Here is a 14,443-nt window from a genome sequence, read left to right as displayed (position 1 = left end):
CAAATCTAAATTCACAATATTGATTGATTGATTCCAAGAATTTCAGAAGAATGGTTATTTTTATATTTACGACAAAAAAGGAGAAAGAAGCAAAATCCAAGGCTACACACATTGTTCTCTTTTTGACTGTGGAATATGCCAGTTAAGTTCTGATAGTTCTAGGAATTTCTTGACTCTTCGATTGTCTTGAAATCTCAGGGGGGGGGGGGGGACATTACCACTTTCAGTCCTGAGGTGACCAACTGAATATGGCACAGAAAGGATGTTCCCTTTTGCTGTAGGTTGCACTTTCCATGCACACCTGTTGTGCCCCCCCCCCCACCTTCACCATATCAGATTGGCTTGAATCAAACATTGTTTTGATCTGATTGTCATTACCCTCTGGTTAGGATCACCTTATTGTAGCACTAATGGGCAAGGCTAAAGCGAAGGTCGAAATAAATACTACCAACATGAAAACAAAGGGAAGCCATTTCCCAAGTATGCAAAGCTGAGCCAGGCACTTAATTTTCATTTCAGTTAAAAACATGCTGCGATGGAACCTACACCGAGACAGCTCCTCCAAAACCTCAAAGACAATTCTGAAAGAGAGAAACTACAGCTGGGCAGTTTAGCAGCAGCATCCCATGTATCCAAGGAAGACTCTTGTAGTAGAATAAGAGCCCTTTTGATTGTTTTTGATTTCCAGATGGCTGGATTTGGAATATTTTGGTCATTCCCACAGCAGCATACAGAACTTTTAATTTATGAGAATCCAGGAATACAAAGAACATAGCAAACAATAATGAAATAATTATTAATAACAAGAGAGAAGAAACTATTCCATCTGCTTCTTACAGAAAGCTAAAGTTTATGTTGTGGTGAATATATGTGTGTGTACATATGTGTGTGTGTATATATGTATGTTTGCACACACACACACACACACCTATTAATTTGTGGTGAGAAGAATGCACATTAATAGCCCTAAATGCCAACTTCTGGCATGTATTGTTAAAGTGATGACAGGCTGTCTAATTGACCTGCACCATCAGCATAATGTGTAACCTATATCCTTTAATATAGAGCAGGGGTGTCCAAACTTGAGAACTTTAAGACTTGTGGACTTCAACTCCCAGAATTCCCCAGCCAGCCATGCTGGCTGGGGAATTCTGGGAATTGAAGTCCACAAGTCTTAAAGTTCCCAAGTTTGGACACCCCTGATATAGAGTGTAAGACAAGCTAAAGAAACCGGCATTCAGTTAGATCATAATTTTCCCATCATTTATGGGAAACTATAGCATTCATCGAGCACACAACCACGCTCAATTCCAGCTGTGGAATAACTGGAACCAAAGCATAGCTTCATAGGCCATCAGTCTGAAGAAGTTCCTCCAGGATCCCAGAAATGTATTGGATCAGGTGTGAAAACGGATGGTTAATCTCCTGCTCTAATAATCCCAACTCAAGCTTTTATTCTGCTAGAAGATGAAAGAGACCTACCTCCATTTATCAGATATAAGGAAGAAACCCGCTTCAGCATGTGACAGGAGTAGGGAGGAAAACACACGTTAATGCTTCTCAGAAGAATGGCTCCTAGCTCGATGTCATTAGCGACTAATATCTAATATTTTCTCCTTAAACAAAATGAAGAATGTGCATTTTTGTTTGTGGGATGTGCAAGGAAGAGAGAGAAAGTGAATTCTGGAATATATGCACCTTTCCCTCCATTGTACATAAATTTTCAGTATGAACCAGTGCATGTGATTAAGCTCCAATTAATGGTACTATTTAAAAACAGTAGAAATTGGGGATATAAGAGAGGAAAGGAGCAAGTTGTCTGTGTAAGGGCTGAATGACAAGATGAGTACAAAGATAAAGTCGCCCAAACCTCTATGTTGGGCCTTAGGTAAACCAATCCTATAGGAAATGGCAACCTGCATCAAAGAGGCAACGAATGAGAAATCCACTTGAACCAACTCAAAAATGACAACAGATATGTGTATAATTTCTTTTTGGCATTTTTAATCTGGCACTCTACAGTTTGGATTGAAACTGCAGGTAAGGCCTCACACTTCCAACTTAACTGGATGTACACCAAAGAGACGTTCGCCTTTCAGATATGTAGCCAATCTTTTTCTTTTCTTTCTTTCTTTTTTTTTAAAAAAAACACACCGTTACTTATTTTAGTGTGTTCCATTGTTATTTGATAACAGAATAAATGTACACAACTATAGATCTTACTTCACTACTTCAGGGCTGGCTACTAAAACATTCAGTCAATCTAAAGGCTACTAACTCCCAGAGAGTTTTCTTCCATTTTTTTTTTCCTATTCTACACACTCCAGCCACTGCATTTCTTACTCTAGTGCAAAAGGGGACCAAACAGCTTTTACAAATAAGACCTTTTAAACTTGGTTTTTTTTTTTTTAAATAAAGAAGCTACATGAAAAAATATCATTAGAGGCAAAGGAATACCAGATGGATTCTAGGAATTCTTCCTGGGAATAATTCCTTATTTTGACTTGGGCTCTTTGCAGGCACAATCATAGGAGAACATTGAACTTACACATTTGTGAACACTATCCCCATTTTCTCACAAGCCCTAGAGTGCAAGAAGGGGCATCTTTCCAGTGGAGTCTTCATGGCATTAAAAGAGACCAATTTTCCTGTGACTTAACATTGTTTACTTACATTTTATAGCCTTAACACTCATACTATCTGACACTTTTCTAGTCGCTGAGGTGCCAACTAGTGAAGTTGGAACCTCTTTCTTTTATTTAGGTAATTGCAACGTTTATACGGACATGGGATTAAACAGGCCAACCCTCTGAATTAGTGTTCACTTTCAATATTAACTAACTGAAAGAACATCAAACGCATATTTATTTTGACCATCTAACTTTATCACGACTCAGGTCCTATTCTTGGTGCGGCCCTGGTAATCTACCTGCTCAAAAGACTTCAGCCTAGCATCAAAGAGTTGAGCTTGAGTCAAAGGGTGACAGCTTTGGAATGACAATATAGAAATAAAAATAGAAACTCTGGGACCAATTAAATTTTAACGGATGTCCAGGAGGGTATTAATACTAATTCACAACTCTTGTTAATTTCCCCTTTCTTAAACTCTTGAGGGCAGGGCTATTGATAGGTTACGTAGAAAACGTAAGGGAATGTTTTCCACATTTACATTTCAATAGATTTTTAATCACACAAGTAACTGGTTTTTTGTTTTTGTTTTTTGCCAATGTATTTGAACAGAATAGTCAAGTGACCAGAGTCCAGCTCAAGACTTAAGATACCTTGGGGGCCTGTGCAACAAATCAAAACATCTGGAAGATTGGGGACCAGCATACCTACAACTGTTGGGAAAACAGAAAATACCAACTGGGTTGGTTTCAGAAACAGTCATATGAACTCTTTCTTCATGTAAATGGTAATCAGAGCAGCTAATTATTTTGTCTTCTTTTTTCCTCCAAAGCTCTTCCCATATAATAAAGGCAGGTAAAATACTATTCAACTTTTCTCAAGCTACAGATATGCAGCAGCAAAGAACTAAACAAACAAAAACATAAAACAGACCACCTTCCCAAACTGGCTTCCAATTCATTTCTGGCTCATTTAAATCGAAAGCAAGTGCCTCTTAAGCAGGAGGTTTTCGGTAAGATAATACCCATTCAAATGAGCCACTCCTCTTGTCACACCAACAGTGAATGTAAAAAAAATTGGGCATTTTACTGTGATCCATCAAAACTAGCCCTATGGATAATTCAGTCTCTCCTCTACATCATGCCTCTAGAGCCCACATTATTTCTAGAAAGAACATTTTTTCCAGTTGCTGTTCTTTCCTTTGTGCTAGATCTTTCAATACTAACTTTGGCGCAGGTGGCTTTTGGGCCAAGCTAAATGTATATCTTCTAAAATAGTTTTGAAAAAGCATCAACGTGAAATTCATGCCATTCGTTCCAGATGTGGCCTGTGCAACTAACTGGCAAAGCAGATTCCCCACTCTTACTCACAACAGCCCACGAGCCCCTCCCCCCACCAAAAAAAGGCTACTGAGATGGTTGGCGCTATCCTTGATTGATAGACTCCTGTAGGTCCTGGTGGAGCTGAAACTAGGTATCTACAAACTTTGGGTGGAAGCCCTATTTGTGAGTGCATTTCTGCTTAGAAAAGAAAAGAAACCCCTCTCCCCATTTCCCTGACTAACCCTAAGATATTTTTCCCCTATAATACAGCTATGAAGATAATTGAGGGGGACTGTTCTCCCTTCTGCAACACAAAAAGCTCCAGAAGAGCCTGGTTTCACTCTCTTGCAAAAGTGAGTTTGTGTTAAAAAAAAAAAAATCACAGGAACGCATGTGAGATACAATCCTCCTGACTTATCTACAGTGGTACTGCTTCTACCTGTGCCATGTATGGGTAGTTTTCACTTCAGCTAAATAAATATATAAATAAAGGTAAAGCTGGGAAAGGAGTGACAGTCTCTCAGCCAACTCTGGGCTGACTGGAAGGACTAGAAACAAAAGAACCGATTGGTAATTGATTGAATCGTCCCAGCTCAGGTTGTGGCTGATACGCAGGACGAGGCAATGGGATGGTTTCATCAGACTCCACACAGCACTTTTGAACATCTGGAAGGGCTACCAAAGGAAGGAAATGAATAGTGTAAATAATAAGAAAGTAAAAGCAAGAAATAAATATTATAATTATTATAAGCTGGTGCTTATAATACCAGTTCGATTGCACATGCTTGAAAAATGGATCCAAACAGAAAATTTGAGGTAATCTGCAAGATAGGAACCTATGTTGAAGATGAGTTAGTTCATTTAGCTGGAAGCCAAAACAAATTTGCCACTAAGGGTTAAATCAATTAAAATGTGTTCTTATAGCACGTATAGTGAACGAAAATGAATGGTCAAACTGACTCTGTTACATAAAACTATCAAGATAACATTTTGAAATGGGAGGGGAATTGACAATTGTGATTGTACCAGCAAGTTCTAAAGTCAGCATCTTTCATCAAAAAGGAACTTCCCTCTCATTAAAAAAAAAATCTAGAAAGGGTCACAAACTTGTGTGATTTTGCAATAAGTGAAATCTTAGCAGGCAACTACAATATCCGAATACTGGCTAGAGAAACCAAGCACAACGCTCCCCCCCCCCCCATCTTTAACCTGGCAATCTTTAACCCTAATGAAGTCCAAAAGAGAATCTTAAGGAAGTTTTCTTTTTCATTTGGAAGTCATCTCAAAGTAAGATATAAAGTAAATAATACTCAAAAACTACTGAAGAAAATACTGCTCCCATCTGGTCGGAGAGATATATAAGATAGATAGATACAGCATGCCTACATACAGAAAATCATGTGGCGCTGTCATTTACAAACAGGAAATAAAGCAGTGTGGTATTAGAAGCTTTAAATATTCCAAGTGTGTGTAGATAATTTTTCTGAGATTTAAACCCCCCTACACAAAAAAGAAAGAAGGAAAGAAGAACAGAGAGAGAGAAAAAATCAAATCCTGCATTCACAACTTATTTGTTTTCTGTAGCAAACAGTTCACGTAGCAGTGTATACTCCAAGGATTAATATTCCTCTGCAGAATTGCTACCAGTGAGATACCCGTTTGTTCCGTTTGTCCCATTGATGGTAGCTGAGCTATGGGAGGTCTTTGACTGAAGAGTAGAGGTTTCCTCATCTGAACTGGACTCCACATCACTTCGGTCATCTTTTGCCTGCAAAAGGTGTAAGAAAAGGGGAAGTGGGGAGAAACCTTATTGGTATCAGTGGCATAAGAGAAAGGAGATCGGCTCTCTGTTCTGTTGTTTATTTACTCGTTTATTAAATCTGTTATATTGCCAACTATCAGGAGTTTATGGCAGTTTCTCCACCGCCATTCAAACGTTGGGGAACCAACTGGCTTCCAGTTGCATCTTAGCTATTTGCTTCTAAAGTGCTAAACCAGAGAAATTGAGGGAAAGTTGAATCAAATTAGTAAGTACTGGGTGAGGATCATGTTTTGGGCTTTGGGGTAGAAAGGACACTTAATTGAGAAGAGCTTAATCCTTTCCCCTTTTCCTGCTACTTTACCTTCTGCATCTGATCAGCTCAGGCTTTTCTCTCTCCCAGCCCATCTTATATCTGGGACTACAGCTCGGCTGGGAGGAAAAAGAGCAAGTTTATAGAGTTGAAGGAGAAGTTAGAGAGCAGACGGATTCATTTGTTAGACTTGAGAACTAGGTTAGACTCAAGCACCGGGTTTTGCACTATTGCACATACACCCAGTGGGACAGAGAAAAACAAACAAGCAAACAAACAAATAAAAGTGGCTGGATACCTCTGGTTTCACCCTTTCTCCCCTTATGCTGCCTCCTAACCTCACCTTTTTAACTTCTGTAGTGCAGTCTGTCCGTCCGTCCGTCCTTCCTCCTCCCTCCCTCCCACAATGTCTCCCAGAATCTCTTCACGATATACTTGTCTCAACTTCTGTTGCATCTAAAGTAAGCTTTAGCATTACTTTATTCCTGATATCACTCTGAATGTCCCTTGTCAATAAAGCTAATGTAGTCTGACACCTGCTTTGAGGAAGGCATGGCAGATCATCAGTAAATCTGATCCATGGATCGACAGCTTAAGCTTTCAATTTTTCTCCCTCTCCATATAAAGAGAGGAAGAGCAATAAGGGCATGTTATCACTTCTTGTAAAACTACACTAGTGTACAGTATTGAAAGCTTATACCAGATATTCGTCTTGCAGTTGTTATTGCTTATGCCACTAGATTTGCCAAAATAGCTGTAAGAGATCTCAGCTGACAATTTTGATTACACGTTCTTTGTCTAGAGTTTCCATAGGTAAATACATTTTGGGGGGACAAACCAAGCATTTAATTGGTAATATCCCTAGTAAAGATATCAACAGTAAAAGAACAGTTTGGAAATGTTGCAGAAATGTTGGCCTCAATAAACAACAAACAGCATAAGAAGCTTCTATGGGCATCACCAGTCATGGCTTCAAACTGGATTATGAAAACCAAGAAAAAGAACAAAACAAACCACTTGCTATCGTAGTAAAGGGGGGAAAAAACCACCAGGATTTGGGATTCCAGAAAGCATGCAATCGTGCTTTTGACTGATCAGAAGAGAGATCAGAACTGGAAGCCATGTCTGCAGTGGCAGTCAAGATAAGCAGGAGAAGGTAAGTGCCAAGAAGCAGCAGCAAAGAAAGTGTTGCAGTTGAGAAGGGCGTGAACACCTAACAAGCCATTGATGTAAAAATGGGCAATTTGTAATCCAACCATGTGGCTCCCAAATTCTTATTTGTAGGGTAGTTCTCAGAGCTACCTCTAATCTTGACCTTGAATGATGCACTCTCCCCAAATTAGCAGTTGCCTGCCATATTGAGGTAGGAAATATGAAGACCGCACTTTAAGAGTTTATATAATCTTAACTTAGTCAGTCAGAGAAAACACATTGTAGAAAAATGGGGAGAAATCTGTAAAATTCCAGCCCCAGCTGTATTCTTAATACCATTCTGTTTACTCTGCCTCTCAGCTCTCCCCCAAGCCCCACTACCAAAAGGCTCCCTACTCATGCATCAATGAGCGCTCAATATACTATGAAGTAATGCACTATATAATAAAATCCCTGATCGTGAATTGCATTTGGCATAACAGCAGGCAGTAAATTTTGAGCAGCAGAAAAACAAACAAACTGCTAAACAGAAAAAGGAGCCTCAGAAAAAGGCCAACCAGTATCGAAAGTGACAAAAGAGATGGAGGGTTGAGTGAAGCTGCAAAAGGGTGTGAATTTGATGCATATAATGAATTTTAGCATTGCATAAGAAAGGAACTCTAGCATCTAAAGCAGTGTTGGCGAACCTTTTCCGCACCAAGTGCTGAAACGGGAGCATGCGCAGGTGAGCGCTGGAAACTGGAAAAGCAGCTCCGCGGCACGGACGTGCAGGAGCACTGGAAACGGGAAGAGCAGTTCTGCAATCGGAAAAGCTGACCTTCTGGTTTCTGGCTTGCGCATCTACGCAGGTCACCTGGTCTTCTGGCACGCATGCATGCACAAAGACAAACTGGCTGGCACACATGTGGAAACTCAGCTTCCCAGTAGGCACATGCGCACCAGGGAGCTGCTCTTCCGGTTTCCGACTTTCCCGCACTCACGAAAATGCGTGCCAGAACCCAGAAGAGTAACAGGCGAAGGCTGGCATGCCCGGAGAGATGGCTCTGCGTGCCACTTCTGGCACGTGTGCCATAGGTTCGCTATCACGGATCTAAAGCCTCTGAAGTCTTGCTGGATTGTGCATAGGACACCTTTTATTTCATGGCCAAATAGTAGATTGTTTAGGTCATGTATATTGAATTCAAATGTAGGAGGTAAGCCATTGACAAAGCAGCAATAAAATTCCCTGCCGGTTACAGTTCTTATGTTCACCAGATCAAAGGAAATGAATAGCCCTATCTAGTAACATTCCATAAAATGTTCACATGGGCTTGTGGGCCATTGCAAATACTTTTAATAGTCCCTCCTGTAAGTTAATGGCAGGATAGAAATAATAAGCTCAGCTAAAGCCAACTCCAGAAAAAAAAATCCCTCTTTTTCATCTTTAAATGCTTCCATCCTGAAAAGGTCCTTAGAACAGGAGGTCAAAAGAAGAAGAGTCAAATAGCTTTACATTTTTTCTGTCTAGGAATATGCTAAATAATGGTTGGCTCTAGTATGATGTCAGGCTCGGTCAACAAGCCGGTCGTTCCATTCATATGGCATCCAATGGATCAACGCTCAGTTGATTTGAAAAAAAAAAGCAGACCCTGCCCTTGTGGAAAAACACTAAGGAAGAAAACAAAAACAAATTGCTGGCTCTAGAGCTGCAGAGAGCATGCAATCTTTAGCAAAGTGAATAATTCAAGGACACAGAAAAGAAAGGAGAGAAGAGGCAAGCCCCCAGAAAGATAGAGATACTGTACTGTGTTCTTCCCACCAGAGAAACTTACATGCAAAGGATTCCACTTCCCAGCCTTCAGAGACAGCAGAAACGAAATTATGAAGAAGGTTTAGAAAGCACGTGCAGTTTTCCCATGAAACAAGAGGCTGCCTACCAGAACACCCATGAAATACCTTCCAGTACGCGGCTCAGTCTGGAAGGCACAGAAACCGCACAGAACTCCAGCCATCAGTCTAAAGATGAGATGTCTGAGTAGATTTCTGGTTTCAGATTCTGCAACTAGACTCTCAGGACTATTTTGCATGCTGCCTTTTTAATGTTATTGATTTATTTGGTTTTATGTATTAAGTTTTCCACACGTATTTCTTTTTTTAAAAAAATAGAAAAATACAACGCATGAAAATCAATGCATGTTTGTAAACTGCACGAGTGCTTTCAGAAAGAATTGAAAATACCCCGGACAAGTGTACACATGCACAGGTAGAGAGATTTCTTCTAACCCTAAGAAACAGACCTGGTGATGAACTAAGCACAAAATTAAAACAACAACCCCTCAAACCAGAATAATATATTCAATTTAATACTCAAATAATAAATACATATTCAGGTGGTCAAAAATAAATATTTCAGACTCATGGTGGCTAAACCACATGCAAATGTTTGCTTAGCCAGGGTTTATTGAATAAACCACAGTTGGCTGAGTTGTTAGCACAACAGTTTAAACTACTTCCAGAAAACAAGGCGGAAGAGGAGCACAATAGGCTGTTTCACCTTCTACTGCAATTGGGCAGTTTGAAGGAGCGGTTCAAAACAATCTTTCCCCTGGAAACTTGAATTTAGTTCAGGAAACAGGTAGATAAATAGGGGGGAAAATACAGACAACCTAAAATACAAGAATACATGGCTCATTGAGTTTCCTTATGTATAGAGCTCAAAGCTCAGCCTTTGAACCTTTCAGAGAGTGGGATACCCGCCTACAGATTCTATTCTGAGGTAAAACAGTCCTGGGTAATTCTTTAGAGAACCACAGTTTACTAGCTGTGTTAGTTGAATTCATATAATTTACTAAGATATAAATATAACAAGAACTGAGCTTATGTTTATCGGAAGAACTGAGCTTATGTTCATTGTGAGTCTCTTTAGCAGCATATTTAAAGTCAGAAATCCTAACAGACTTCCACTGCCAAAAAAGTCAATAAAGCATGCAAGAATATTCACTGGAAAAGTAGATGATTAAAAGACATCAAGGAAAAAAAACCCATCCCCATTGATCTTACCTTGCCTTTCAAAATAGCTTTATAGGCTGCCTTTATTATTAAATAGGACCAAAAGCAGTGGAGAATTTGAAGTATCAAAAGTAAAATGACAAAGATTGATAAACCGGGAAAACCACCAACAATTTCAGGCAGTTCGAAGAATACGGTGTTCAGTATCCTGAAAGAAATGGGGAGGAGGGAGATGCACACTCATGAGAAATGGATCATTTACCATCTAGCACTCTATCACAGACATATTTAGCAGTCAAGCAAGTAGCAAGGGAGATTTCACACAGTTTCTATGAACTTTTCTATGAAAGTTGAAGACCCACCTGTTCCGATTAGCAGGCCTGGCATAATTACAACTGTCCCTCCTGGCAAATGTATTATATCTAGTTATTTTTAGGGGTTTTTTAATTTACTGTGTCTATTTTAGGGGTTTAAACTTATATTTATATTAGCTTTGTACAGTTCTTTTAATTGCATTTTAACCTCCTCCATGTCAACTGTATATATTTAACTTTTTATTGTATTTTGTTATGTTCTGTATGGACTGTACACCGCCCCGAGTCCCTTTTGGGAGAGGGGGCGGTTTAGAAGCATTAAATATAAATAAATAAATAAATAAACTTGGAGATGAAACCGTCAAAGCCTACTTTTATGTTCATGCAGAATTTACACATTTGATTCACAGAGTTTATTCCTATCCATTTAATCCCCACTCCCCTTTCCCTTCTTTTTTTTTAAAAAAACCTTTCTTACATTTATATCCTGCTTTTGCTCCACCTATTTCAAGAACCCTCTATAGAATCACACCCATTTCTGTTGAGTTTGCTAGCCAACAACTACTTCCATGTGAGCTGCTTGATTGACTTCTGTTAAAATGCTGGTTGGCAATCTATATTTATACCACATCTATTTCACAACAATATCTTTAAGCAAGAAACAGAAGATTAAAAAGTAAAACATAATGTGTAACGATAAGATAATTTGTTAAAATAAACAACCAAAGACTAAAATATATGCCTGAAGTTTAAAACCATGCCACATTCACAATCAATTTTTTTTTAAAAAAAGAAACAATAAAGGCTGTAGCATGAGTCCAAAGGTTCAGATGAGTAAACCTCTGGTCCCAGTGACCGGCCCAGATCAGACCTTGCAACATTATCCAGGGACATGTATATTTGCCTTCATTTGTGGAAAAAACAAGTACCAACCAAATCAAAAGTATGGCTCATTTAGCACTCTAGCCTAAGTGCCAGAGGGAACAATGAGGTCTCTAATGTCTTCTATGAACGGTCAAGAGAGTCGAAACTATCATCCTGGAAGGATGGTGTTCCACAGGATAGGTGTTATGACAGAGAAATCATGACGTTTATTACAAGGAACACAGAGCATGCCCACTCTTTTGGTTCTAGTGGAGGACAAGCACACGCAACTGCCTACAAGTGATCCAAGTAACTTCCTGCCAAGCGTTGTCCTATTTTGCTTTAGGGACTTATTTTATTTTGTAACAATTCTTTACTGAGACTGCTCTTTTTTATCTTTACTTCTCCAAGATTTTTTGTTTGCATGTAGAAGAGCATGCATTATCTTGAGGGTGGATATTTTTAAAGGTAAGGCTGAGTTTTAGATTTCTTTTTAAGAAATACATCAAACAAACAAAAAATGTGGCATGAAAGGCTAAGTCATATTTATTTCATTGAACTTGCAGGATCATTCATTGTGTATTAACTTTTTTTTTCCCCTCCAAGGAAATGTGGTAATGGACCAAATATAACCACCAGATGGCATCTAAGCATCAGTTAGCTTAGTTAGCTTCAGTAGTCCATATTATGGTTTTTATTTTAGGGGAAAATTCTGCGACACCAAGAAATGTGAAATGTTAATTTGCTTGTATTTGTAATTCAATGTTTTGTGAGGAAACAAAATCTGGGGTTGCCTGGAAAAGTGGAATTAAACTTTATACAGGATGTGACTGAAGATTCCAAAGGTGGGAGACACAAATGGGAGACCCATCAGCAGAGTCCAGAGACAAGAGGGAGGAGGATGAATGAATTTCATTCATGAATTGCAATGAAACTAGAAGCAAAGAGAGAGATACTCTTACAGAATGATCTTGAACGTTTTGGACTTAAAACAAGGAGCTGCTATTCTCTGAGAAAGAGAAAGGAATATTTTCAAAAGGACGGTTAAATGAAGTCTGATAAAATGAGTCAGATTTTTCCCATTGTGGTATCTTCACCATGGTTCTCAATTCCAACTTGCTTTAATTCTAGTTAACATGGCTGGAAATGGAAGACTCAGAAGTTCAAAGAGAGATAGTTGAATTAGGCGGTGGCCTAAAGCAGAGGTCTTCAACCTTGGCAACTTTAAGACTTATGGACTTCAACTCTCAGAGTTCCTCAGCCAGCTTTGCTGAGGAATCCTGGGAATTGAAGTCCATAAGTCTTAAAGTTGCCAAGCTTGGAGACCCCTGGCCTAATGAGAAAAGGTAATGCAGACAGAAGTTGAAAGGGAGAAAGCGGAATTGCTAGGATCTACAATTGCTAATTGTTATGAATTAAAGATCATAGCTTTTCCTCAATGCACTAATTTCCATCAACTTAATTAAAAGCAAAATGTATCATCCACAGTCTTAAAAGACTTCTGTTTTCAATGGTCTATGCAAACTTTTCAAATTTATCAATAAATGCCCATAAATGTATGAAGAACAATGGCATAACTGGTACTGTATGTGAGAATGGGGACGATATGACTCAGATAGATGTTCCACTGGGTGAAATTGTGAATGGTAGAAATAATATCATGGGGGGGAGGGGGGGGAATCAAACATATTGACCTGGCTCACAAGTGGTACTTTGTCATTGTTTGCTTAACTACTGTTCACTGAACAGATCACAATTAGCATTTCATACAATATCCTAAGGCCAAATCAAGGAATCCACCTTCTGGCTTGCCTATTACACGTGATTGCATACACTGTGATGGAAGAAATTTCTAGGTTCATGTTTCTAATGTTTCTAAGAGAAACTGAGTACACTTTCATTCATATGAAAGAAAATATCTGACTTTCTTATAGCTACAGAATAATATAGATTCACTTTTCAAAATTGTTTCAATTCTTAGTTCTCAGCAGAAATGTCAGAGGAAATGCAATTATATGAGTTTGAATCATATACTGTATGTACCTTCTTTAATTTAGATTTAATATTCTATTTTAGCAACAAGTAGTATTAAAATCTTTGATAAATCCTACTGGAAAAGATTTCCTTTCAAATGCATTTTTCCCTTCCATTTTTAAAATATAATGACTAAACACTTTTAATTACCCTTCATTCTATATGAAACACAGAGCAGTATGTAACTATAAAAATACAGTGTAATAAATAATATAAATGCTGATACTAAAAAAGAGGTGAACAATAAGATAGAAAATATCTAGCTACACTCTCTACATGGAAAGTTGTTATAGTTCACAGATAAGTTGGTTTTTATCATAATTTTGTCCCTTAGGATTAGTTAATTAAAAAAATATCTGAAAACGTGTCCAATTACTTCATGATACTTAATTAAATGCAATCCACAGAAGATTTAACAGCGTGTACCTTTTTTTTCTGTCCATATAACTCAAACAAGAATGGGTAATATATTTATATTACAAAAGTACATTTTGTCTTTCCCAATTTAAGTAGCTGCTTGTTTAAAATTAACATTTATGTGACAAAACGTACAGGAATCACCAAATCTTAATTTGTTAATTGCCCTATTAATTAAAATGGTTTTTGAACAACATTCTTCACAAATCTTTAGCACTGGTTGGAATTTATATGAATTGTAATTAAAAATCTAGAGATCAGGCCAGTTACCAGATTTAAGGAAACATTGTTCTGAGTGTAGCCAATTACAAAATGTTAATTTCCCAGAGGAAAAAGGTGAGATTAAAAGCAAACATAACAGAACAGAAAATTAGCAATCCGAATGCTGTTTTTTTGTTTGTACACATATACATTTTCTTTTAAACTGAGTTGCTGAATATAAAAGACCTTGTTCCAAATCTCAATTACTTTATAGAAAGAGATTCTAGCCTCAAAATACACACCACGACTTCCAAAATCTAAGCAAACTGCAAAGGAAGTGTGAGGTTTGATTAAAAAATTGTAATCCAATCTATAGCAGGGTGTTGGGTTGAAGGAAATGATACACTTTGAATATTATTCAAGTGCATATCTTAGATCAATTCTGCCGCAA

The 14,443-nt window shown here is 38.2% G+C and overlaps 1 protein-coding gene across 1 annotated transcript in view; it reads right to left on the bottom strand.

Moving 5' to 3' along the window:
- Positions 1 to 5,275: 5,275 nt before the first annotated feature.
- Positions 5,276 to 14,443, bottom strand: part of CERS6 (ceramide synthase 6) — a 97,951-nt gene continuing 88,783 nt past the window's right edge. The window contains exons 9-10 of the mRNA XM_081932915.1: positions 10,214 to 10,370; positions 5,276 to 5,718 (exon numbers count right to left, since the gene is read on the bottom strand). Coding sequence (XP_081789041.1) covers positions 5,569 to 5,718; positions 10,214 to 10,370 — 307 coding nt within the window. The 3' untranslated portion in view covers positions 5,276 to 5,568. The remainder of the gene's footprint in view (positions 5,719 to 10,213; positions 10,371 to 14,443) is intronic.

Source organism: Natrix helvetica (assembly GCF_964273705.1).
Source record: "Natrix helvetica genome assembly, chromosome: 1".
Lineage (NCBI taxonomy): Eukaryota > Metazoa > Chordata > Lepidosauria > Squamata > Natricidae > Natrix > Natrix helvetica.
The sequence above is the reverse complement of the archived record's forward strand: the minus strand, read 5'-3'. Positions and strand labels throughout refer to the sequence as shown.